Source organism: Heptranchias perlo, unplaced genomic scaffold, assembly GCF_035084215.1.
Source record: "Heptranchias perlo isolate sHepPer1 unplaced genomic scaffold, sHepPer1.hap1 HAP1_SCAFFOLD_117, whole genome shotgun sequence".
NCBI classification, from domain to species: domain Eukaryota; kingdom Metazoa; phylum Chordata; class Chondrichthyes; order Hexanchiformes; family Hexanchidae; genus Heptranchias; species Heptranchias perlo.
Window position 1 is genome coordinate 1,584,070 of NW_027138396.1, and position 26,248 is coordinate 1,610,317.

At 40.0% G+C, this 26,248-nt stretch overlaps 1 protein-coding gene across 1 annotated transcript in view; it reads left to right on the plus strand.

Annotated features, from left to right (window-relative positions):
* LOC137307999 (mucin-6-like) overlaps positions 1–26,248 on the plus strand; it is a gene marked incomplete at its 3' end in the record, with an annotated part of 353,656 nt that overhangs the window by 225,045 nt on the left and 102,363 nt on the right. Inside the window, exon 13 of the mRNA XM_067976969.1 lies at positions 3,007–3,101. Coding sequence (XP_067833070.1) covers positions 3,007–3,101 — 95 coding nt within the window. The remainder of the gene's footprint in view (positions 1–3,006; positions 3,102–26,248) is intronic.

Sequence of the window (26,248 nt, forward strand, 5' to 3'; positions counted from 1 at the left end):
GATTGACCCAACAATCTTCCTGTGCATCAGCCTGAGCCATTCCTCCTCCTCCTCCTCCTGCTCTGTCTCCTCTCCTGAATAGTGAAATCATACGGTAGACTGATTATTTTTGAGATTCTGATTCTGATTCTTTGAAGAAGTAACAGCAAGGGTAGACGGGGTAATGTAGTAGATGTAATATATTTGGATTTTCAAAAGGCCTTCGATCATAGTCGACTGATGTCTAAGGTCAGAGCATGTGGAGTCAGGGGACGGGTAGCAGAATGGATAGCAAGCTGGCTACAAAACAGAAAACAGAGAGTTGGGGTTAAAGATAGTTACTCAGACTGGCAAAAGGTGGGAAGTGGTGTTCCACAGGGATTGATGCTGGGACCACTGTTGTTCACAATTTACATAAACAATTTGGACTTGGGAATCAGAATACAATTTCAAAATTTGCAGACGACACCAAATTGGGGTGTATAGTTAATACTGAGGAGGACTGTGACAAAATACAGGAAGACATTAATAAACTTGCAGAATGGGTGTAATTGGTAAATTAATTTCAATATAGATAAGTATGAGGTGGTGCATTTTGGTAGGAAGATTAAAGAGGGCCACTTACTCCTAAGAGTCTATATGGGATAGAAGAGCAGAGGGATCTGGGGGTACAGATACACAAATCACTAAAAGTAGCGACACAGGTTAATAAGGCCATAAAAAAGCAAACAAAGCACTGGGGTTCGTTTCTAGAGGGATAGAATTGAAAAGCAGAGAAGTTATGTTAAACTTGTACAGAACCTTGGTTAGACCATACTTGGAGTATTGTGCACAGTTCTGGTCTCCATATCATAAAAAGGATATAGAGGCACTGGAGAAGGTACAAAAAAGATTTACTAGAATGATACCTAGTTATGTCTATCAGGAAATATTGAACAGGCTGGGACTCTTTCCTCTAGAAAAGAGAAGACTGAGGGGTGACCTGATAGAGGTCTTTAAGATTATGAAAGGGTTTGATAGGGTAAGCGTAGAGGAGATGTTTCCACTTGTTGGGGCCATAAATATAAAATAGTCACTAATAAATCCAATAGGGAATTCAGGAGAAACTTCTTTACCCAGAGAGTGGTTAGAATGTGGAACTCACTACCACATGGAGTAGTTGAGGCAAATAGCAGAGATACATTTAAGGGGAAGCTGGATAAACACATGAGGGAGAAAGGAATAGAAGGATATGATGATCGGGTTAGATGTAGAAGGGAGGGAGGAGGCTCGTGTGGAGCATAAACACTGGCATGGTCCTGTTGGGCCGAATGGCCTGTTTCTGTGCGGTACATTCTATGATGTATGAGACCATCCCAGGTCTTTGGAGCAGATCTGTCCATAGCAAAACCTTTGTTTCAACTTGGGTGGGGACATGAGCCTGGCACAAAAAGGAAACATCGTGCAGCTACTAGGGCGCTTTGCATTCTCCTCATTATTCTGTTCCTGTGGTGCACACCTCTGGTACATTAATAAAATTAAAGCCTTTCCTAATGATAAATGCCAATGGATGTTGTCAGGGACCTTGAGACTGCATGTGTGCCATCAATGAGGGAAGCCAGTCACCTGGTAAAAGGGTTGCTCCCTGTCATGTCTGCTTCCTTTCTAAGGGGAAAGTGCCGAAAGAGTTTCCACTGGCAAACAAGACTTTGTCACCTGCATTGGTGGACCAGCATTTGATTAATCTGGGCAGTATCAGCATTAGTGACATGAAAGGGTCCAATAAAAGTTGAAAGCTGTCGTGACTATCACAGCAACGGGCCAGGCCTGTCCCTGTGCTCGAGGTCGGGCTCCTGCAGACAGCACAACATAGTGACAGCCTCCCCAGTGCAGCAGAGACATAGAGTCATAGAGTCATAGAGTTATACAGCACGGATAGAGGCCCTTTGGCCCATCGTGTCCGCGCCGGCCATCAAGCCCTGTCTACTCTAATCCCATATTCCAGCATTTGGTCCGTAGCCTTGTATGCTATGGCATTTCAAGTGCTCATCCAAATGCTTCTTGAATGTTGTGAGGGTTCCTGCCTCCACAACCCTTTCAGGCAGTGAGTTCCAGACTCCAACCACCCTCTGGGTGAAAAAGTTCTTTCTCAAATCCCCTCTAAACCTCCCGCCTTTTACCTTGAATCTATGTCCCCTTGTTATAGAACCCTCAACGAAGGGAAAAAGCTCCTTAGTATCCATCCTATCTGTGCCCCTCATAATTTTGTACACCTCAATCATGTCCCCCCTCAGCCTCCTCTGCTCCAAGGAAAACAAACCCAATCTTCCCAGACAGCAAAGGTATGTCTCCAGTAGGTTTGCCTGGGTCCCAAAACATAGTTGCTGGGGGATTCCTGGTGGGTGTCAGATGTCTGAGGTCCAAATGCGCCTGCATTTATTCCCTCTGCAGGAACTCCCCTTCCTCCTCAAAATCCAAGACAGCCATTGGGAGGCCAAATGGAATTCCCATGCTGAGCAGTCTGGTAGGAGCTAAGGTGGGCAGCTGATGGGGGAAACAACAGAGTGTCTGGAGGTTGGTGCAGAACTCCAAGAGCAAACTCCAGTAAAAACAAACTATTGCAAAATCAATGAATGCAGAAACATCAGTTTGGCAAACCACAAGAGCAGCAACAAAAAAAACAAACAGCCATCTAAAATATTAGTCAGTGCCAGCTTCAAGAACGGCTGTTTTCAAACAAACGGTGTGGAAGCCGACAAGCGCCCATTTTAAAGAGGTGAGCAGCACACAAAGGGCTGATTGGCCTCAAATCACAGGTAATTCATCATGGGGCACAGTTAAATCAATGACAATGACCTCCGTAGAGGCTTGAAGCACCACATTGAAAAATCCAGGGATGCTGAGGATCACTGAATCGGGAGGACAGAGCTGCCTGGATCCTGACAGGGTATCCACTGTCTGCAAGGGGGTCACTCCCTGAAAGCAGCATCGGGCAATTGACCCCACTGACTCCACAGAACAGTAATATTGTCTCCTTCTCTTTGATAGTGGATTATGCCCAGCGCTATTGTTCGATGCTGTTGAATAAAAGCAGCATATTTGGAAGGTGCCATGCCTTTGTGGGCCCAATTGACTATATTGAGGTAAAGTTTTTTTTAATTTCTCTTATTTCTTGAATGATCTTTAAATATCAAACCTTTACAGTTGAGTAGGACTGTATTTGTGGTGCATGAGTTAGGGCTCCTGCATACAAAAGGCGAAATATGACACAACTTGCAAAAAAGGCAGCAGCTTCACTGAACAGTTCAGAAATTATAGCAATTTACAGCACAGAGGAAGGCCATTCAGCCCATTCCACCGGTGCTGGCTCTCTGAAAGAGCTCTCCACTGAGTCTCATTACCCTGTCTTTTCCCTGTACTCTTTTAATTTTTCAAATATTTAAACTTGTCCCTCTGAAAAGCTTTTGTGGATTCTGTTCCTACCATGTCTCTGGAGGGATATGACATGTCTTTACAAACTCTACGTGAAAATGTTTTCTCTCAACACATTGATCAGCAGAAACAGTTTTTGTTGATCAAAATCTATCATTATTTTGAACACCTCTGTTGGCTCTTCCCTGAACCTTCTGTGCCTTGATGACTGCAGTTCTGTCTGTGTGTGGTGTGTATAATTAGAGATTATGATTCCAGTTCTGTCTGTGTGTGGTGTGTACAATTAGAGATTGTGATTCTGTTCTGTCTGTGTGTGGTGTGTATAATTAGAGATTGTGATTCCCGTTCTGTCTGTGTGTGATGTGTATAATTAGAGATTGTGATTCTGTTCTGTCTGTGTGTGGTGTGTATAATTAGAGATTGTGATTCCCATTCTGTCTGTGTGTGGTGTGTACAATAAGATATTGTGATTCCAGTTCTGTCTGTGTGTGATGTGTATAATTAGAGATGGTGATTCTATTCTGTCTGTGTGCGGTGTGTATAATTAGAGATGGTGATTCCCGTTCTGTCTGTGTGTGGTGTGCATAATTAGAGATTGTGATTCCCGTTCTGTCTGTGTGTGGTGTGTGTAATGAGAGATTGTGATTCCCGTTCTGTCTGTGTGTGGTGTGTATAATTAGAGATTGTGATTCCCGTTCTGTCTGTGTGTGATGTGTACAATTAGAGATTGTGATTCCAGTTCTGTCTGTTTTTGGTGTGTATAATTAGAGATTGTGATTCCAGTTCTGTCTGTGTGTGGTGTGTATAATTAGAGATTGTGATTACAGTTCTGTTTGTGTGTGGTGTGTATAATTAGAGATTGTGATTCTATTCTGTCTGTGTTTGGTGTGTATAATTAGAGATTGTGATTCCCGTTCTGTCTGTGTGTGATGTGTATAATTAGAGATTGTGATTCTGTTCTGTCTGTGTGTGGTGTGTATAATTAGAGATTGTGATTCTGTTCTGTCTGTGTGTGGTGTGTATAATTAGAGATTGTGATTCTGTTCTGTCTGTGTGTGGTGTGTATAATTAGAGATTGTGATTCCCGTTCTGTCTGTGTGTGGTGTGTGTAATTAGAGATTGTGATTCCCGTTCTGTCTGTGTGTAATGTGTATAATTAGAGATTGTGATTCTGTTCTGTCTGTGTGTGGTGTGTATAATTAGAGATTGTGATTCCCGTTCTGTCTGTGTGTGGTGTGTGTAATTAGAGATTGTGATTCCAGTTCTGTCTGTGTGTGATGTGTATAATTAGAGATTGTGATTCCCGTTCTGTCTGTGTGTGGTGTGTGTAATTAGAGATTGTGATTCCCGTTCTGTCTGTGTGTGGTGTGTATAATTAGAGATTGTGATTCCCGTTCTGTCTGTGTGTGGTGTGTATAATTAGAGATTGTGATTACAGTTCTGTTTGTGTGTGGTGTGTATAATTAGAGAATGTGATTCTATTCTGTCTGTGTTTGGTGTGTATAATTAGAGATTGTGATTCCCGTTCTGTCTGTGTGTGATGTGTACAATTAGAGATTGTGATTCCAGTTCTGCCTGTGTGTGGTGTGTATAATTAGAGATTGTGATTCCCGTTCTGTGTGTGTGTGGTGTGTATAATTAGAGATTGTGATTCCAGTTCTGTCTGTGTGTGGTGTGTATAATTAGAGATTGTGATTCCAGTTCTGTCTGTTTTTGGTGTGTATAATTAGAGATTGTGATTCCAGTTCTGTCTGTGTGTGGTGTGTATAATTAGAGATTGTGATTACAGTTCTGTTTGTGTGTGGTGTGTATAATTAGAGATTGTGATTCTATTCTGTCTGTGTTTGATGTGTATAATTAGAGATTGTGATTCCCGTTCTGTCTGTGTGTGATGTGTACAATTAGAGATTGTGATTCCAGTTCTGCCTGTGTGTGGTGTGTATAATTAGAGATTGTGATTCCCGTTCTGTGTGTGTGTGGTGTGTATAATTAGAGATTGTGATTCCAGTTCTGTCTGTGTGTGGTGTGTACAATTAGAGATTGTGATTCCCGTTCTGTCTGTGTGTGATGTGTATAATTAGAGATTGTGATTCCCGTTCTGTCTGTATGTAATGTGTACAATTAGAGATTGTGATTCCAGTTCTGTCTGTGTGTGGTGTGTATAATTAGAGATTGTGATTCCCGTTCTGTCTGTGTGTGATGTGTATAATTAGAGATTGTGATTCCCGTTCTGTCTGTGTGTGGTGTGTACAATTAGAGATTGTGATTCCCGTTCTGTCTGTGTGTGGTGTGTACAATTAGAGATTGTGATTCCCGTTCTGTCTGTTTGTGATGTGTATAATTAGAGATTGTGATTCCCGTTCTGTCTGTGTGTAATGTGCACAATTAGAGATTGTGATTCCAGTTCTGTCTGTGTGTGGTGTGTATAATTAGAGATTGTGATTCCCGTTCTGTCTGTGTGTGGTGTGTATAATTAGAGATTGTGATTCCCGTTCTGTCTGTGTGAGGTGTGTATAATTAGAGATTTTGATTCCAGTTCTGTCTGTGTGTGTGATGTGTATAATTAGAGATTGTGATTCCCGTTCTGTCTGTGTGTGGTGTGTATAATTAGAGATTGTGATTCCAGTTCTGTCTGTGTGTGGTGTGTATAATTGGAGATTGTGATTCCAGTTCTGTTTGTGTGTGATGTGTATAATTAGAGATTGTGATTCCCGTTCTGTCTGTGTGCAATGTGTATAATTAGAGATTGTGATTCCCGTTCTGTCTGTGTGTGTGATGTGTATAATTGCAGATTGTGATTCCCGTTCTGTCTGTGTGTGGTGTGTATAATTAGAGATTGTGATTCCCGTTCTGTCTGTGTGAGGTGTGTATAATTAGAGATTTTGATTCCAGTTCTGTCTGTGTGTGTGATGTGTATAATTAGAGATTGTGATTCCCGTTCTGTCTGTGTGAGGTGTGTATAATTAGAGATTTTGATTCCAGTTCTGTCTGTGTGTGTGATGTGTATAATTAGAGATTGTGATTCCCGTTCTGTCTGTGTGTGGTGTGTATAATTAGAGATTGTGATTCCAGTTCTGTCTGTGTCTGGTGTGTATAATTAGAGATTGTGATTCCAGTTCTGTCTGTGTGTGGTGTGTATAATTAGAGATTGTGATTCCCGTTCTGTCTGTGTGTGGTGTGTATAATTAGAGATTGTGATTCCCGTTCTGTCTGTGTGTGGTGTGTATAATCAGAGATTGTGATTCCCGTTCTGTCTGTGTGTGGTGTGTATAATTAGAGATTGTGATTCCCGTTCTGTCTGTGTGTGGTGTGTATAATCAGAGATTTTGATTCCAGGTCTGTCTGTGTGTGTGACGTGTCTAATTAGAGATTGTGATTCCCGTTCTGTCTGTGTGTGGTGTGTATAATTAGAGATTGTGATTCCACTTCTGCTTGTGTGTGGTGTGTATAATTAGAGATTGTGATTCCCGTTCTGTCTATGTGTGGTGTGTATAATTAGAGATTGTGATTCCCGTTCTGTCTGTGTGTGTTGTGTATAATTAGAGATTGTGATTCCCGTTCTGTCTGTGTTTGGTGTGTATAATTAGAGATTGTGATTGCAGTTCTGTCTGTGTGTGGTGTGTATAATTAGAGATTGTGATTCCAGTTCTGTCTGTGTGTGGTGTGTATAATTAGAGATTGTGATTCCAGTTCTGTCTGTGTGTTGTGTGCATAAGTAGAGATTGTGATTCCAGTTCTGTCTGTGTGTGGTGTGTATAATTGGAGATTGTGATTCCAGTTCTGTCTGTGTGTTGTGTGTATAATTAGAGATTGTGATTCCCGTTCTGTCTGTGTGTAATGTGTATAATTAGAGATTGTGATTCCCGTTCTGTCTGTGTGTAATGTGTATAATTAGAGATTGTGATTCCCGTTCTGTCTGTGTGTGGTGTGTATAATTAGAGATTGTGATTCCAGTTCTGCCTGTGTGTGGTGTGTATAATTAGAGATTGTGATTCCAGTTCTGTCTGTGTGTGGTGTGTATAATTAGAGATTGTGATTCCAGTTCTGTCCGTGTGTGGTGTGTATAATAAGAGATTGTGATTCCAGTTCTGTCTGTGTGTGTGGTGTGTATAATTAGAGATTGTGATTCCCGTTCTGTCTGTGTGTAATGTGTACAATTAGAGATTGTGATTCCCGTTCTGTCTGTGTGTGGTGTGTATAATTCGAGATTGTGATTCCAGTTCTGTCTGTTTGTGGTGTGTATAATTAGAGATTGTGATTCCCGTTGTCTTTGTGTGGTGTGTATAATTAGAGATTGTGATTCCCGTTCTGTCTGTGTGTAATGTGTACAATTAGAGATTGTGATTCCCGTTCTGTCTGTGTGTAATGTGCATAATTAGAGATTGTGATTCCAGTTCTGTCTGTGTGTGGTGTGTTTCATGAGAGATTGTGATTCCAGTTCTGTCTGTGTGTGGTGTGTATAATTAGAGATTGTGATTCCCGTTCTGTCTGTGTGTGGTGTGTTTCATGAGAGATTGTGATTCCAGTTCTGTCTGTGTGTGGTGTGTATAATTAGAGATTGTGATTCCCGTTCTGTCTGTGTGTGGTGTGTATAATTAGAGATTGTGATTCCAGTTCTGTCTGTGTGTAATGTGTATAATTAGAGATAGTGATTCCCGTTCTGTCAGTGTGTGATGTGTATAATTAGAGATTGTGATTCCAGTTCTGTCTGTGTGTGGTGTGTATAATTAGAGATTGTGATTCCAGTTCTGTCTGTTTTTGGTGTGTAGAATTAGAGATTGTGATTCCAGTTCTGCCTGTGTGTGGTGTGTATAATTAGAGATTGTGATTCCCGTTCTGTGTGTGTGTGGTGTGTATAATTAGAGATTGTGATTCCAGTTCTGTCTGTGTGTGGTGTGTATAATTAGAGATTGTGATTCACGTTCTGTCTGTGTGTGATGTGTATAATGAGAGATTGTGATTCCCGTTCTGTCTGTGTGTAATGTGTACAATTAGAGATTGTGATTCCAGTTCTGTCTGTGTGTGGTGTGTATAATTAGAGATTGTGATTCCCGTTCTGTCTGTGTGTGATGTGTATAATTAGAGATTGTGATTCCCGTTCTGTCTGTGTGTAATGTGTACAATTAGAGATTGTGATTCCAGTTCTGTCTGTGTGTGGTGTGTATAATTAGAGATTGTGATTCCCGTTCTGTCTGTTTGTGATGTGCATAATTAGAGATTGTGATTCCCGTTCTGTCTGTGTGTAATGTGCACAATTAGAGATTGTGATTCCAGTTCTGTCTGTGTGTGGTGTGTATAATTAGAGATTGTGATTCCCGTTCTGTCTGTTTGTGGTGTGTATAATTAGAGATTGTGATTCCCGTTCTGCCTGTGTGTGGTGTGTATAATTAGAGATTGTGATTCCCGTTCTGTCTGTGTGTAATGTGTATAATTAGAGATTGTGATTCCCGTTCTGTCTGTGTGTGTGATGTGTATAATTAGAGATTGTGATTCCCGTTCTGTCTGTGTGTGGTGTGTATAATTAGAGATTGTGATTCCCGTTCTGTCTGTGTGTGGTGTGTATAATTAGAGATTGTGATTCCCGTTCTGTCTGTGTGAGGTGTGTATAATTAGAGATTTTGATTCCCGTTCTGTCTGTGTGAGGTGTGTATAATTAGAGATTTTGATTCCAGTTCTGTTTGTGTGTGATCTGTATAATTAGAGATTGTGATTCCCGTTCTGTCTGTGTGTGGTGTGTATAATTCGAGATTGTGATTCCAGGTCTGTCTGTGTGTGATGTGTGTAATTGGAGACTGTGATTCCCGTTCTGTCAGTGTGTGGTGTGTACAATTAGATATTGTGATTCCCGTTCTGTCTGTGTGTGGTGTGTATAATTAGAGATTATGATTGCAGTTCAGTCTGTGTGTGGTCTGTATAATGAGAGATTGTGATTCCAGTTCTGTCTGTGTGTGGTGTGTATAATTAGAGATTGTTATTCCAATTCTGTCTGTTTGTGATCTGTATAATTAGAGATTGTGATTCCAGTTCTGTCTGTGTGTGGTGTGTATAATTACAGATTGTGATTCCCGTTCTGTCTGTGTGTGATGTGTATAATTAGAGATTGTGATTCCAGTTCTGTCTGTGTGTGGTGTGTACAATTATTGATTGTGGTTCCCGTTTTGTCTGTGTTTGGTGTGTATAATTCGAGATTGTGATTCCAGTTCTGTCTGTGTGTGGTGTGTATAATTAGAGATTGTGATTCCCGTTCTGTCTGTGTGTGGTGTGTATAATTAGAGATTGTGATTCCAGTTCTGTCTGTGTGTGGTGTGTATAATTAGAGATTGTGATTCCAGTTCTGCTTGTGTGTGGTGTGTATAATTAGAGATTGTGATTCCCGTTCTGTCTGTGTGTGGTGTGTATAATTAGAGATTGTGATTCCAGTTCTGCCTGTGTGTGGTGTGTATAATTAGAGATTGTGATTCCAGTTCTGTCTATGTGTGGTGTGTATAATTAGAGATTTTGATTCCCGTTCTGTCTATGTGTGGTGTGTATAATTAGAGATTGTGATTCCAGTTCTGTCTGTGTGTGTTGTGTATAATTCGAGATTGTGATTCCAGTTCTGTCTGTGTGTGGTGTGTATAATTAGAGATTGTGATTCCCGTTCTGTCTGTGTGTGGTGTGTATAATTAGAGATTGTGATTCCAGTTCTGTCTGTGTGTTGTGTGCATAATTAGAGATTGTGATTCCAGTTCTGTCTGTGTGTGGTGTGTATAATTGGAGATTGTGATTCCAGTTCTGTCTGTGTGTTGTGTGCATAATTAGAGATTGTGATTCCAGTTCTGTCTGTGTGTGCTGTGTATAATTAGAGATTGGGATTCCCGTTCTGTCTGTGTGTAATGTGTATAATTAGAGATTGTGATTCCCGTTCTGTCTGTGTGTGGTGTGTATAATTAGAGATTGTGATTCCCGTTCTGTCTGTGTGTGGTGTGTATAATTAGAGATTGTGATTCCAGTTCTGCCTGTGTGTGGTGTGTATAATTAGAGATTGTGATTCCAGTTCTGTCTGTGTGTGGTGTGTATAATTAGAGATTGTGTTTCCAGTTCTGTCCGTGTGTGGTGTGTATAATAAGAGATTGTGATTCCAGTTCTGTCTGTGTGTGGTGTGTATAATTAGAGATTGTGATTCCCGTTCTGTCTGTGTGTGGTGTGTACAATTAAAGGTTGTGATTTCCGTTCTGTCTGTGTGTGGTGTGTATAATTAGAGATTGTGATTCCCGTTCTGTCTGTGTGTGGTGTGTACAATTAGAGATTGTGATTCCCGTTCTGTCTGTGTGTGGTGTGTATAATTAGAGATTGTGCTTCCAGTTCTGTCTGTTTGTGGTGTGTATAATTAGAGATTGTGATTCCCGTTGTCTTTGTGTGGTGTGTATAATTAGAGATTGTGATTCCCGTTCTGTCTGTGTGTAATGTGTACAATTAGAGATTGTGATTCCCGTTCTGTCTGTGTGTAATGTGTATAATTAGAGATTGTGATTCCAGTTCTGTCTGTGTGTGGTGTGTTTAATGAGAGATTGTTATTCCAGTTCTGTCTGTGTGTGGTGTGTATATTTAGAGATTGTGATTCTGTTCTGTCTGTGTGTGGTGTGTATAATTAGAGATTGTGATTCCCGTTCTGTCTGTGTGTGTGGTGTGTATAATTAGAGATTGTGATTCTGTTCTGTCTGTGTGCGGTGTGTACAATTAGAGATTGTGATTCCCGTTCTGTCTGTGTGTGGTGTGTATAATTCGAGATTGTGATTCCCGTTCTGTCTGTGTGTGGTGTGTACTATTAGAGATTGTGATTCTGTTCTGTCTGAGTGTGCTGTGTACAATTAGAGATTGTGATTCCCGTTCTGTCTGTGTGTGGTGTGTATATTTAGAGATTGTGATTCTGTTCTGTCTGTGTGTGGTGTGTATAATTAGAGATTGTGATTCCAGTTCTGTCTGTGTGTGGTGTGTATAATTAGAGATTGTGATTCCCGTTCTGTCTGTGTGTGGTGTGTATAATTAGAGATTGTGATTCCAGTTCTGTCTGTTTGTGGTGTGTATAATTAGAGATTGTGATTCCCGTTCTGTCTGTGTGTGGTGTGTATAATTAGAGATTGTGATTCCAGTTCTGTCTGTGTGTGGTGTGTATAATTAGAGATTGTGATTCCCATCCTGTCTGTGTGTGGTGTGTATCAATTAGAGATTGTGATTCCCGTTCTGTCTGTGTGTGGTCTGTATAATTAGAGATTGTGATTCCAGTTCGATCTTTGTGTGTTGTGTATAATTAGAGATTGTGATTCTATTCTGTCTGTGTTTGGTGTGTATAATTAGAGATTGTGATTCTGTTCTGTCTGTGTGTGTTGTGTATAATTAGAGATTGTGATTCTAATCTGTCTGTGTTTGGTGTGTATAATTAGAGATTGTGATTCCAGTTCTGTCTGTATGTGTGATGTGTATAATTAGAGATTGTGATTCCCGTTCTGTCTGTGTGTGTGGTGTGTATAATTAGAGATTGTGATTCCAGTTCTGTCTGTTTGTGGTGTGTATAATTAGAGATTGTGATTCCCGTTCTGTTTGTGTGTGGTGTGTATAATTAGAGATTGTGATTCTAATCTGTCTGTGTTTGGTGTGTATAATTAGAGATTGTGATTCCAGTTCTGTCTGTGTGTGTGATGTGTATAATTAGAGATTGTGATTCCAGTTCTGTCTGTGTGTGGTGTGTATAATTAGAGATTGTGATTCCCGTTCAGTCTGTGCGTGTGATGTGTATCATTAGAGATTGTGATTCCCGTTCTGTCGGTGTGTGTGGTGTGTATAATTAGAGATTGTGATTCCGGTTCTGTCTGTGTGTGGTGTGTGTAATTAGAGATTGTGATTCCCGTTCTGTCTGTGTGTGGTGTGTATAATTAGAGATTGTGATTCCCGTTCTGTCTGTGTGTGGTGTATATAATTAGAGATTGTGATTCCCGTTCTGTCTGTGTGTGGTGTGTATAATTAGAGATTGTGATTGCAGTTCTGTCTGTGTGTGGTGTGTATAATTAGAGATTGTGATTCCCGTTCTGTCTGTGTGTGGTGTGTATAATTAGAGATTGTGATTCCCGTTCTGTCTGTGTGTGGTGTGTATAATTAGAGATTGTGATTCCAGTTCTGTCTGTGTGTGGTGTGTATAATTAGAGATTGTGATTCCCGTTCTGTCTGTGTGTGGTGTTTATAATTAGAGATTGTGATTCCAGTTCTGTCTGTGTGTGGTGTGTATAATTAGAGATTGTGATTCCCGTTCTGTCTGTGTGTGGTGTGTATAATTAGAGATTGTGATTCCCGTTCTGTCTGTGTGTGGTGTGTATAATTAGAGATTGTGATTCCCGTTCTGTCTGTGTGTGGTGTGTATAATTAGAGATTGTGATTCCCGTTCTGTCTGTGTGTGGTGTGTATAATTAGAGATTGTGATTCCAGTTCTGTCTGTGTGTGGTGTGTATAATTGGAGATTGTGATTCCAGTTCTGTCTGTGTTTGGTGTGTATAATTAGAGATTGTGATGCCAGTTCTGTCTGTGTGTGGTGTGTATAATTAGAGATTGTGATTCCAGTTCTGTCTGTGTGTGTGGTGTGTATAATTAGAGATTGTGATTCCCGTTCTGTCTGTGTGTGGTGTGTATAATTAGAGATTGTGATTCCCTTTCTGTCTGTGTGTGGTGTGTATAATTAGAGATTGTGATTCTGTTCTGTCTGTGTGTGGTGTGTATAATTAGAGACTGTGATTCCCGTTCTGTCTGTGTGTGGTGTGTATAATTAGAGATTGTGATTCCCATTCTGTCTGTGTGTGGTGTGTATAATTAGAGATTGTGATTCCCGTTCTCTCTGTGTGTGATGTGTATAATTAGAGATTGTGATTCCAGTTCTGTCTTTGTGTGGTGTGTACAATTAGAGATTGTGATTCTGTTCTGTCTGTGTGTGGTGTGTATAATTAGAGATTGTGATTCCCGTTCTGTCTGTGTGTGGTGTGTATAATTAGAGATTGTGATTCCCGTTCTGTCTGTGTGTGGTGTGTATAATTAGAGATTGTGATTCCAGTTCTGTCTGTTTGTGGTGTGTACAATTAGAGCATGTTATTCCCATTCTGTCTGTGTGTGATCTGTATAATTAGAGATTGTGATTCCCGTTCTGCCTGTGTGTGGTGTGTATAATTAGAGATTGTGATTCCCGTTCTGTCTGTGTGTGGTGTGTATAATTAGAGATTGTGATTCCCGTTCTGACTGTGTGTGGTGTGTGTCATTAGAGATTGTGATTCCCGTTCTGTCTTTGTGTGGTGTGTACAATTAGAGATTGTGATTCCCGTTCTGTCTGTGTGTGGTGTGTATTATTAGAGATTGTGATTCCCGTTCTGTCTGTGTGTGGTTTGTATAATTAGAGATTGTGATTCCAGTTCTGTCTGTTTGTGGTGTGTATAATTAGAGATTGTGATTCCAGTTCTGTCTGTGTGTGTTGTGTATAATTAGAGATTGTGATTCAATTCTGTCTGTGTTTGGTGTGTATAATTAGAGATTGTGATTCTATTCTGTCTGTGTGTGGTTTGTATATTTAGAGATTGTGATTCTGTTCTGTCTGTGTGTGGTGTGCATAATTAGAGATTGTGATTCCAGTTCTGTCTGTGTGTGGTGTGTATATTTAGAGATTGTGATTCTGTTCTGCCTGTGTGTGGTGTGTATAATTAGAGATTGTGATTCCAGTTCTGTCTGTGTGTGGTGTGTATAATTTGAGATTGTGATTCCCGTTCTGTCCGTGTTTGGTGTGTATAATTTGAGATTGTGATTCCAGTTCTGTCTGTGTGTGGTGTGTATAATTTGAGATTGTGATTCCCGTTCTGTCTGTGTGTTGTGTGTATAATTAGAGATTGTGATTCCCGTTCTGTCTCTGTGTGGTGTTTATAATTAGAGATTGTGATTCCCGTTCTGTCTGTGTGTGATGTGTACAATTAGAGATTGTGATTCTGTTCTGTCTGTGTGTGGTGTGTATAATTAGAGATTGTGATTCCCATTCTGTCTGTGTGTGATCTGTATAATTAGAGATTGTGATTCCAGTTCTGTCTGTGTGTGGTGTGTATAATTAGAGATTGTGATTCCCGTTCTGTCTGTGTTTGGTGTGTATAATTAGAGATTGTGATTCCAGTTCTGTCTGTTTGTTGTGTGTATAATTAGAGATTGTGATTCCAGTTCTGTCTGTGTGGGGTGTGGAGAATTGGAGACTGTGATTCCCGTTCTGTCTGTGTGTGGTGTGTATAATTAGAGATTGTGATTCCCGTTCTGTCTGTGTTTGGTGTGTATAATTAGAGATTGTGATTCCAGTTCTGTCTGTGTGTGGTGTGTATCATTAGAGATTGTGATTCCCGTTCTGTCTGTGTGTGGTGTGTATAATTAGAGATTGTGATTCCCGTTCTGTCTGTGTGTGGTGTGTATAATTAGAGATTGTGATTCCCGTTCTGTCTGTGTGTGGTGTGTATAATTAGAGATTGTGATTCCTGTTCTGTCTGTGTGTGGTGTGTATAATTAGAGATTGTGATTCCCATTCTGTCTCTGTGTGGTGTGTATAATTAGAGATTGTGATTCCAGTTCTGTCTGTTTGTGGTGTGTACAATTAGAGAATGTGATTCCAGTTCTGTCTGTGTGTGGTGTGTATAATTAGAGATTGTGTTTCCAGTTCTGTCTGTGTGTGGTGTGGATAATTAGAGATTGTGGTTCCTGTTCTGTCTGTTTGTGGTGTGTATAATTAGAGATTGTGTTTCCAGTTCAGTCTGTGTGTGGTGTGGATAATTAGAGATTGTGTTTCCAGTTCAGTCTGTGTGTGGTGTGTATAATTAGAGATTGTGATTCCCGTTCTGTCTGTGTTTGGTGTGTATAATTAGAGATTGTGATTCCTGTTCTGTCTGTTTGTGGTGTGTACAATTAGAGAATGTGATTCCAGTTCTGTCTGTGTGTGGTGTGTATAATTAGAGATTGTGATTCCTGTTCTGTCTGTTTGTGGTGTGTACAATTAGAGAATGTGATTCCAGTTCTGTCTGTGTGTGATGTGTATAATTAGAGATTGTGATTCCTGTTCTGTCTGTGTATAATTAGAGATTGTGATTCCTGTTCTGTCTGTGTGTGGTGTGTATAATTAGAGATTGTGATTCCCGTTCTGTCTGTGTTTGGTGTGTGTAATTACAGATTGTGATTCCCGTTCTGTCTGTGTGTGGTGTGTATAATTAGAGATTGTGATTCCCGTTCTGTCTGTGTGTGGTGTTTATAATTAGAGATTGTGATTCCCGTTCTGTCTGTGTATGATGTGTACAATTAGAGATTGTGATTCTGTTCTGTCTGTGTGTGGTGTGTATAATTAGAGATTGTGATTCTGTTCTGTCTGTTTGTGGTGTGTATAATTAGAGATTGTGATTCCCGTTCTGTCTGTGTGTGGTGTGTATAATTAGAGATTGTGATTCCCGTTCTGTCTGTGTGTGGTGTGCATAATTAGAGATTGTGATTCCCGTTCTGTCTGTGTGTGGTGTGCATAATTAGAGATTGTGATTCCCGTTCTGTCTGTGTGTGGTGTGTATAATTAGAGATTGTGATTCCCTTTCTGTCGGTGTGTGGTGTGTTTAATTACAGATTGTGATTCCCGTTCTGTCTGTGTGTGGTGTGTATAATTAGAGATTGTGATTCCCGTTCTGTCTGTGTGTGGTGTTTATAATTAGAGATTGTGATTCCCGTTCTGTCTGTGTATGATGTGTACAATTAGAGATTGTGATTCCAGTTCTGTCTGTGTGTGGTGTGTATAATTAGAGATTGTGATTCCAGTTCTGTCTGTTTGTGGTGTGTACAATTAGAGCATGTGATTCCCATTCTGTCTGTGTGTGATCTGTATAATTAGAGATTGTGATTCCCGTTCTGTCTGTGTGTGGTGTGTATTATTAGAGATTGTGATTCCAGTTCTGTCTGTGTGTGGTGTGTATAATTAGAGATTGTGATTCCCGTTCTGTCTGTGTTTGGTGTGTATAATTAGAGATTGTGATTCCAGTTCTGTCTGTGTGTGGTGTGTATAATTAGAGATTGTGATTTCCGTTCTGTCTGTGTGTGGTGTGCATAATTAGAGATTGTGATTCCCGTTCTGTCTGTGTGTGGTGTGTATAATTAGAGATTGTGATTCCCGTTCTGTCTGTGTGTGGTGTGTGTAATTAGAGATTGTGATTCCCGTTCTGTCTGTGTGTGGTGTGTATAATTAGAGATTGTGATTCCCGTTCTGTCTGTGTGTGGTGTGTATAATTAGAGATTGTGATTCCTGTTCTGTCTGTGTATGATGTGTACAATTAGAGATTGTGATTCTGTTCTGTCTGTGTGTGGTGTGTATAATTAGAGATTGTGATTCCAGTTCTGTCTGTGTGTGGTGTGCATAATTAGAGATTGTGATTCCAGTTCTGTCTGTGTGTGGTGTGTATATTTAGAGATTGTGATTCTGTTCTGCCTGTGTGTGGTGTGTATAATTAGAGATTGTGATTCTGTTCTGTCTGTGTGTGGTGTGTACAATGAGATATTGTGATTCCAGTTCTGTCTGTGTGTGGTGTGGAGAATTTGAGACTGTGATTCCAGTTCTGTCTGTGTGTGGTGTGTATAATTAGAGATTGTGATTCCCGTTCTGTCTGTGTGTGGTGTGTATAATTAGAGATTGTGATTCCAGTTCTGTCTGTTTGTGGTGTGTATAATTAGAGATTGTGATTCCAGTTCTGTCTGTGTGTGGTGTGGAGAATTTGAGACTGTGATTCCAGTTCTGTCTGTGTGTGGTGTGTATAATTAGAGATTGTGATTCCCGTTCTGTCTGTGTGTGGTGTGTATAATTAGAGATTGTGATTCCAGTTCTGTCTGTTTGCGGTGTGTATAATTAGAGATTGTGATTCCAGTTCTGTCTGTGTGTGGTGTGTATAATTAGAGATTGTGATTCCCGTTCTGTCTGTGTGTGGTGTGTATAATTAGAGATTGTGATTCCCGTTCTGTCTGTGTGTGGTGTGTATAATGAGAGATTGTGATTCCCATTCTGTCTCTGTGTGGTGTGTATAATTAGAGATTGTGATTCCCGTTCTGTCTGTGTGTGGTGTGTTTAATTAGAGATTGTGATTCCCGTTCTGTCTGTGTGTGGTGTGTATAATTAGAGATTGTGATTCCTGTTCTGTCTGTTTGTGGTGTGTACAATTAGAGAATGTGATTCCCATTCTGTCTGTGTGTGGTGTGTATAATTAGGGATTGTGATTCCAGTTCTGTCTGTGTGTGGTGTGTACAATTTGAGATTGTGATTCCCGTTCTGTCTGTGTTTGGTGTGTATAATTAGAGATTGTGATTCCAGTTCTGTCTGTGTGTGGTGTGTATAATTAGAGATTGTGATTCCCGTTCTGTCTGTGTGTGGTGTGTATAATTAGAGATTGTGATTCCAGTTCGATCTGTGTGTGTTGTGTATAATTAGAGATTGTGATTCTATTCTGTCTGTGTTTGGTGTGTAAAATTAGAGATTGTGATTCTGTTCTGTCTGTGTGTGTTGTGTATAATTAGAGATTGTGATTCTAATCTGTCTGTGTTTGGTGTGTATAATGAGAGATTGTAATTCCAGTTCTGTCTGTGTGTGTGATGTGTATAATTAGAGATTGTGATTCCCGTTCTGTCTGTATGTGTGGTGTGTATAATTAGAGATTGTGATTCCCGTTCTGTCTGTGTGTGGTATGTATAATTGGAGATTGTGATTCCCGTTCTGTCTGTGTGTGGTGTGTATATTTAGAGATTGTGATTCTGTTCTGTCTGTGTGTGGTGTGTATAATTGGAGATTGTGATTCCCGTTCTGTCTGTGTGTGTGGTGTGTATAATTAGGGATTGTGATTCCAGTTCTGTCTGTGTGTGGTGTGTACAATTAGAGATTGTGATTCCCGTTCTGTCTGTGTTTGGTGTGTATAATTAGAGATTGTGATTCCCGTTCTGTCTGTGTGTGGTGTGGAGAATTTGAGACTGTGATTCCCGTTCTGTCTGTGTGTGGTGTGTATAATTAGAGATTGTGATTCCCATTCTGTCTCTGTGTGGTGTGTATAATTAGAGATTGTGATTCCTGTTCTGTCTGTTTGTGGTGTGTACAATTAGAGAATGTGATTCCCATTCTGTCTGTGTGTGGTGTGTATAATTAGGGATTGTGATTCCCGTTCTGTCTGTGTGTGGTGTGTACAATTTGAGATTGTGATTCCCGTTCTGTCTGTGTTTGGTGTGAAAATTAGAGATTGTGATTCCAGTTCTGTCTGTGTGTGGTGTGTATAATTAGAGATTGTGATTCCCGTTCTGTCTGTGTGTGGTGTGTATAATTAGAGATTGTGATTCCAGTTCGATCTGTGTGTGTTGTGTATAATTAGAGATTGTGATTCTATTCTGTCTGTGTTTGGTGTGTAAAAATAGAGATTGTGATTCTGTTCTGTCTGTGTGTGTTGTGTATAATTAGAGATTGTGATTCTAATCTGTCTGTGTTTGGTGTGTATTATTAGAGATTGTAATTCCAGTTCTGTCTGTGTGTGTTATGTGTATAATTAGAGATTGTGATTCCCGTTCTGTCTGTGTGTGTGGTGTGTATAATTGGAGATTGTGATTCCCGTTCTTTCTGTGTGTGGTATGTATAATTGGAGATTGTGATTCCCGTTCTGTCTGTGTGTGGTGTGTATATTTAGAGATTGTGATTCTGTTCTGTCTGTGTGTGTGGTGTGTTTAATTAGAGATTGTGATTCTGTTCTGTCTGTGTGTGTGGTGTGTATAATTAGAGATTGTGATTCCCGTTCTGTCTGTGTGTGGTGTGTGCAATTAGATATTGTGATTCCAGTTCTGTCTGTGTGTGGTGTGTATAATTAGAGATTGTGATTCCCGTTCTGTCTGTGTGTGTGGTGTGTATAATTAGAGATTGTGATTCTGTTCTGTCTGTGTGTGTGGTGTGTATAATTAGAGATTGTGATTCCCGTTCTGTCTGTGTGTGGTGTGTGCAATTAGATATTGTGATTCCAGTTCTGTCTGTGTGTGGTGTGTATAATTTGTGATTGTGATTCCAGTTCTGTCTGTGTGTGGTGTGTATAATTAGAGATTGTGATTCCAGTTCTGTCTGTGCGTGGTGTGTATAATTAGAGATTGTGATTCCAGTTCTGTCTGTGTGTGGTGTGTATAATTAGAGATTGTGATTCCAGTTCTGTCTGTGTCTGGTGTGTATAATTAGAGATTGTGATTCCCGTTCTGTCTGTGTGTGGTGTGGAGAATTGGAGACTGTGATTCCCGTTCTGTCTGTGTGTGGTGTGTACAACTAGATATTGTGATTCCAGTTCTGTCTGTGTGTGGTGTGTATAATTAGTGATTGTGATTCCAGTTCTGTCTGTGTGTGGTGTGTATAATTAGAGATTGTGATTCCAGTTCTGTCTGTGTGTGGTGTGTATAATTAGTGATTGTGATTCCAGTTCTGTCTGTGTGTGGTGTGTATAATTAGAGATTGTGATTCCAGTTCTGTCTGTGTGTAATTACAGATTGTGATTCCCGTTCTGTCTGTGTGTGGTGTGTATAATTAGAGATTGTGATTCCCATTCTGTCTCTGTGTGGTGTGTACAATTAGAGAATGTGATTCCCATTCTGTCTGTGTGTGGTGTGTATAATTAGGGATTGTGATTCCCGTTCTGTCTGTGTGTGGTGTGTACAATTTGAGATTGTGATTCCCGTTCTGTCTGTGTTTGGTGTGAAAATTAGAGATTGTGATTCCAGTTCTGTCTGTGTGTGGTGTGTATAATTAGAGATTGTGATTCCCGTTCTGTCTGTGTGTGGTGTGTATAATTAGAGATTGTGATTCCAGTTCGATCTGTGTGTGTTGTGTATAATTAGAGATTGTGATTCTATTCTGTCTGTGTTTGGTGTGTAAAAATAGAGATTGTGATTCTGTTCTGTCTGTGTGTGTTGTGTATAATTAGAGATTGTGATTCTAATCTGTCTGTGTTTGGTGTGTATTATTAGAGATTGTAATTCCAGTTCTGTCTGTGTGTGTTATGTGTATAATTAGAGATTGTGATTCCCGTTCTGTCTGTGTGTGTGGTGTGTATAATTGGAGATTGTGATTCCCGTTCTTTCTGTGTGTGGTATGTATAATTGGAGATTGTGATTCCCGTTCTGTCTGTGTGTGGTGTGTATATTTAGAGATTGTGATTCTGTTCTGTCTGTGTGTGGTGTGTATAATTGGAGATTGTGATTCCCGTTCTGTCTGTGTGTGTGGTGTGTATAATTAGAGATTGTGATTCTGTTCTGTCTGTGTGTGTGGTGTGTATAATTAGAGATTGTGATTCCCGTTCTGTCTGTGTGTGGTGTGTGCAATTAGATATTGTGATTCCAGTTCTGTCTGTGTGTGGTGTGTATAATTTGTGATTGTGATTCCAGTTCTGTCTGTGTGTGGTGTGTATAATTAGAGATTGTGATTCCAGTTCTGTCTGTGTGTGGTGTGTATAATTAGTGATTGTGATTCCAGTTCTGTCTGTGTGTGGTGTGTATAATTAGAGATTGTGATTCCAGTTCTGTCTGTGTGTAATTACAGATTGTGATTTCCGTTCTGTCTGTGTGTGGTGTGTATAATTAGAGATTGTGATTCCCGTTCTGTCTGTGCGTGGTGTGTATAATTAGAGATTGTGATTCCAGTTCTGTCTGTGTGTGGTGTGTATAATTAGAGATTGTGATTCCAGTTCTGTCTGTGTCTGGTGTGTATAATTAGAGATTGTGATTCCCGTTCTGTCTGTGTGTGGTGTGGAGAATTGGAGACTGTGATTCCCGTTCTGTCTGTGTGTGGTGTGTACAACTAGATATTGTGATTCCAGTTCTGTCTGTGTGTGGTGTGTATAATTAGTGATTGTGATTCCAGTTCTGTCTGTGTGTGGTGTGTATAATTAGAGATTGTGATTCCAGTTCTGTCTGTGTGTGGTGTGTATAATTAGTGATTGTGATTCCAGTTCTGTCTGTGTGTGGTGTGTATAATTAGAGATTGTGATTCCAGTTCTGTCTGTGTGTAATTACAGATTGTGATTCCCGTTCTGTCTGTGTGTGGTGTGTATAATTAGAGATTGTGATTCCCGTTCTGTCTGTGTGTGGTGTGTATAATTAGAGATTGTGATTCCAGTTCTGTCTGTGTGTGGTGTGTATAATTAGAGATTGTGATTCCAGTTCTGTCTGTGTCTGGTGTGTATAATTAGAGATTGTGATTCCCGTTCTGTCTGTGTGTGGTGTGTATAATTAGAGATTGTGATTCCCGTTCTGTCTGTGTGTGGTGTGTATAATTAGAGATTGTGATTCCAGTTCTGTCTGTGTCTGGTGTGTATAATTAGAGATTGTGATTCCCGTTCTGTCTGTGTGTGGTGTGTATAATTAGAGATTCTGATTCCAGTTCTGTCTGTGTGTGGTGTGTATAATTAGAGATTGTGATTCCCGTTCTGTCTGTGTGTGGTGTGTATAATTACAGATTGTGATTCCCGTTCTGTCTGTGTGTGGTGTGTATAATTAGAGATTGTGATTCCCGTTCTGTCTGTGTGTGGTGTGGAGAATTTGAGACTGTGATTCCCGTTCTGCCTGTGTGTGGTGTGTATAATTAGAGATTGTGATTCCCATTCTGTCTCTGTGTGGTGTGTATAATTAGAGATTGTGATTCCTGTTCTGTCTGTGTGTGGTGTGTATAATTCGAGATTGTGATTCCCGTTCTGTCTGTGTGTGGTGTGTATAATTAGAGATTGTGATTCCCATTCTGTCTCTGTGTGGTGTGTATAATTAGAGATTGTGATTCCTGTTCTGTCTGTTTGTGGTGTGTACAATTAGAGATTGTGATTCCCGTTCTGTCTGTGTGTGGTGTGTATAATTAGAGATTGTGATTCCAGTTCTGTCTGTGTGTGGTGTGTATAATTCGAGACTGTGATTCCCGTTCTGTCTGTGTGTGGTGTGTATAATTAGAGATTGTGATTCCAGTTCGATCTGTGTGTGTTGTGTATAATTAGAGATTGTGATTCTATTCTGTCTGTGTTTGGTGTGTAAAATTAGAGATTGTGATTCTGTTCTGTCTGTGTGTGTTGTGTATAATTAGAGATTGTGATTCTAATCTGTCTGTGTTTGGTGTGTATAATTAGAGATTGTAATTCCAGTTCTGTCTGTGTGTGTGATGTGTATAATTAGAGATTGTGATTCCCGTTCTGTCTGTGTGTGTGCTGTGTATAATTAGAGATTGTGATTCCCGTTCTGTCTGTGTGTGGTGTGTATAATTGGAGATTGTGATTCCCGTTCTGTCTGTGTGTGGTGTGTATATTTAGAGATTGAGATTCTGTTCTGTCTGTGTGTGGTGTGTACAATTAGATATTGTGATTCCCGTTCTGTCTGTGTGTGGTGTGGAGAATTTGAGACTGTGATTCCCGTTCTGTCTGTGTGTGGTGTGTATAATTAGAGATTGTGATTCCTGTTCTGTCAGTGTGTGGTGTGTATAATTAGAGATTGTGATTCCAGTTCTGTCTGTGTGTGGTGTGTATAATTGGAGATTGTGATTCCCGTTCTGTGTGTGTGTGTGGTGTGTATAATTAGAGATTGTGATTCTGTTCTGTCTGTGTGTGGTGTGTATAATTAGAGATTGTGATTCTGTTCTGTCTGTGTGTGGTGTGTATAATTGGAGATTGTGATTCCCGTTCTGTGTGTGTGTGTGGTGTGCATAATTAGAGATTGTGATTCCAGTTCTGTCTGTGTGTGGTGTGTATAATTTGAGATTGTGATTCCAGTTCTGTCTGTGTGTGGTGTGTATAATTAGAGATTGTGATTCCAGTTCTGTCTGTGTGTGGTGTGTATAATTAGTGATTGTGATTCCAGTTCTGTCTGTGTGTGGTGTGTATAATTAGAGATTGTGATTCCAGTTCTGTCTATGTGTGGTGTGTATAATTAGTGATTGTGATTCCAGTTCTGTCTGTGTGTGGTGTGTATAATTAGAGATTTTGATTCCAGTTCTGTCTGTGTGTGGTGTGTATAATTAGAGATTGTGATTCCAGTTCTGTCTGTGTATAATTAGAGATTGTGATTCCCGTTCTGTCTGTGTTTGGTGTGTATAATTCGAGATTGTGATTCCAGTTCTGTCTGTGTGTGGTATGTATAATTAGAGATTGTGATTCCAGTTCTGTCTGTGTGTGGTGTGTATAATTAGAGATTGTGATTCCCGTTCTGTCTGTGTGTGGTGTGTATAATTAGAGATTGTGATTCCCGTTCTGTCTGTGTGTGGTGTGTATAATTAGAGATTGTGATTCCCGTTCTGTCTGTGTGTGGTGTGTGTAATTAGAGATTGTGATTCCCGTTCTGTCTGTGTGTGGTGTGTATAATTAGAGATTGTGATTCCCGTTCTGTCTGTGTGTGGTGTGTATAAATAAGATTGTGATTCCCGTTCTGTCTGTGTGTGGTGTGTGTAATTAGAGATTGTGATTCCCGTTCTTGTGTGTGGTGTGTATAATTAGAGATTGTGATTCCAGTTCTGTCTGTGTGTGGTGTGTATAATTAGTGATTGTGATTCCAGTTCTGTCTGTGTGTGGTGTGTATAATTAGAGATTGTGATTCCAGTTCTGTCTGTGTGTGGTGTGTATAATTAGAGATTGTGATTCCAGTTCTGTCTGTGTATAATTAGAGATTGTGATTCCCGTTCTGTCTGTGTTTGGTGTGTATAATTAGAGATTGTGATTCTGTTCTGTCTGTGTGTGGTGTGTATAATTAGAGATTGTGATTCCCGTTCTGTCTGTGTGTGGTGTGTATAATTAGAGATTGTGATTCCCGTTCTGTCTGTGTGTGGTGTGTGTAATTAGAGATTGTGATTCCCGTTCTGTCTGTGTGTGGTGTGCATATTTAGAGATTGTGATTCTGTTCTGCCTGTGTGTGGTGTGTATAATTAGAGATTGTGATTCCAGTTCTGTCTGTGTGTGGTGTGTATAATTAGAGATTGTGATTCCCGTTCTGTCTGTGTGTGGTGTGTATAATTAGAGATTGTGATTCCAGTTCTGTCTGTTTGTGGTGTGTATAATTAGAGATTGTGATTCTATTCTGTCTGTGTGTGGTGTGCATAATTAGAGATTGTGATTCCAGTTCTGTCTGTGTGTGGTGTGTATAATTAGAGATTGTGATTCTGTTCTGCCTGTGTGTGGTGTGTATAATTAGAGATTGTGATTCTGTTCTGTCTGTGTGTGGTGTGTACAATTAGATATTGTGATTCCCGTTCTGTCTGTGTGTGGTGTGGAGAATTTGAGACTGTGATTCCCGTTCTGTCTGTGTGTGGTGTGTATAATTAGAGATTGTGATTCCCATTCTGTCTGTGTGTGGTGTGTATAATTAGAGATTGTGATTCCTGTTCTGTCAGTGTGTGGTGTGTATAATTAGAGATTGTGATTCCAGTTCTATCTGTGTGTGGTGTGTATAATTAGAGATTGTGATTCCAGTTCTGTCTGTTTGTCGTGTGTATAATTAGAGATTGTGATTCCAGTTCTGTCTGTGTGTGGTGTGTATAATTAGAGATTGTGATTCCCATTCTGTCTGTGTGTGGTGTGTATAATTAGAGATTGTGATTCCAGTTCTGTCTGTTTGTCGTGTGTATAATTAGAGATTGTGATTCCAGTTCTGTCTGTGTGTGGTGTGTATAATTAGAGATTGTGATTCCCATTCTGTCTGTGTGTGGTGTGTATAATTAGAGATTGTGATTCCAGTTCTGTCTGTTTGTCGTGTGTATAATTAGAGATTGTGATTCCAGTTCTGTCTGTGTGTGGTGTGTATAATTAGAGATTGTGATTCCAGTTCTGTCTGTTTGTCGTGTGTATAATTAGAGATTGTGATTCCCGTTCTGTCTGTGTGTGGTGTGGAGAATTTGAGACTGTGATTCCCGTTCTGTCTGTGTGTGGTGTGTATAATTAGAGATTGTGATTCCCATTCTGTCTGTGTGTGGTGTGTCTAATTAGAGATTGTGATTCCTGTTCTGTCAGTGTGTGGTGTGTATAATTAGAGATTGTGATTCCCGTTCTGTCTGTGTGTGTTGTGTATAATTAGAGATTGTGATTCCCATTCTGTCTCTGTGTGGTGTGTATAATTAGAGATTGTGATTCCAGTTCTGTCTGTTTGTCGTGTGTATAATTAGAGATTGTGATTCCAGTTCTGTCTGTGTGTGGTGTGTATAATTAGAGATTGTGATTCCCATTCTGTCTGTGTGTGGTGTGTATAATTAGAGATTGTGATTCCAGTTCTGTCTGTTTGTCGTGTGTATAATTAGAGATTGTGATTCCAGTTCTGTCTGTGTGTGGTGTGTATAATTAGAGATTGTGATTCCAGTTCTGTCTGTTTGTCGTGTGTATAATTAGAGATTGTGATTCCCGTTCTGTCTGTGTGTGGTGTGGAGAATTTGAGACTGTGATTCCCATTCTGTCTGTGTGTGGTGTGTATAATTAGAGATTGTGATTCCTGTTCTGTCAGTGTGTGGTGTGTATAATTAGAGATTGTGATTCCCGTTCTGTCTGTGTGTGGTGTGTATAATTAGAGATTGTGATTCCCATTCTGTCTCTGTGTGGTGTGTATAATTCGAGATTGTGATTCCTGTTCTGTCTGTTTGTGGTGTGTACAATTAGAGATTGTGATTCCCGTTCTGTCTGTGTGTGGTGTGTATAATTAAAGATTGTGATTCCAGTTCTGTCTGTGTGTGGTGTGTATAATTCGAGATTGTGATTCCCGTTCTGTCTGTGTGTGGTGTGTATAATTAGAAACAATTTTACAACACCAAGTTATAGTCCAGCAATTTTATTTTAAATTCACAAGC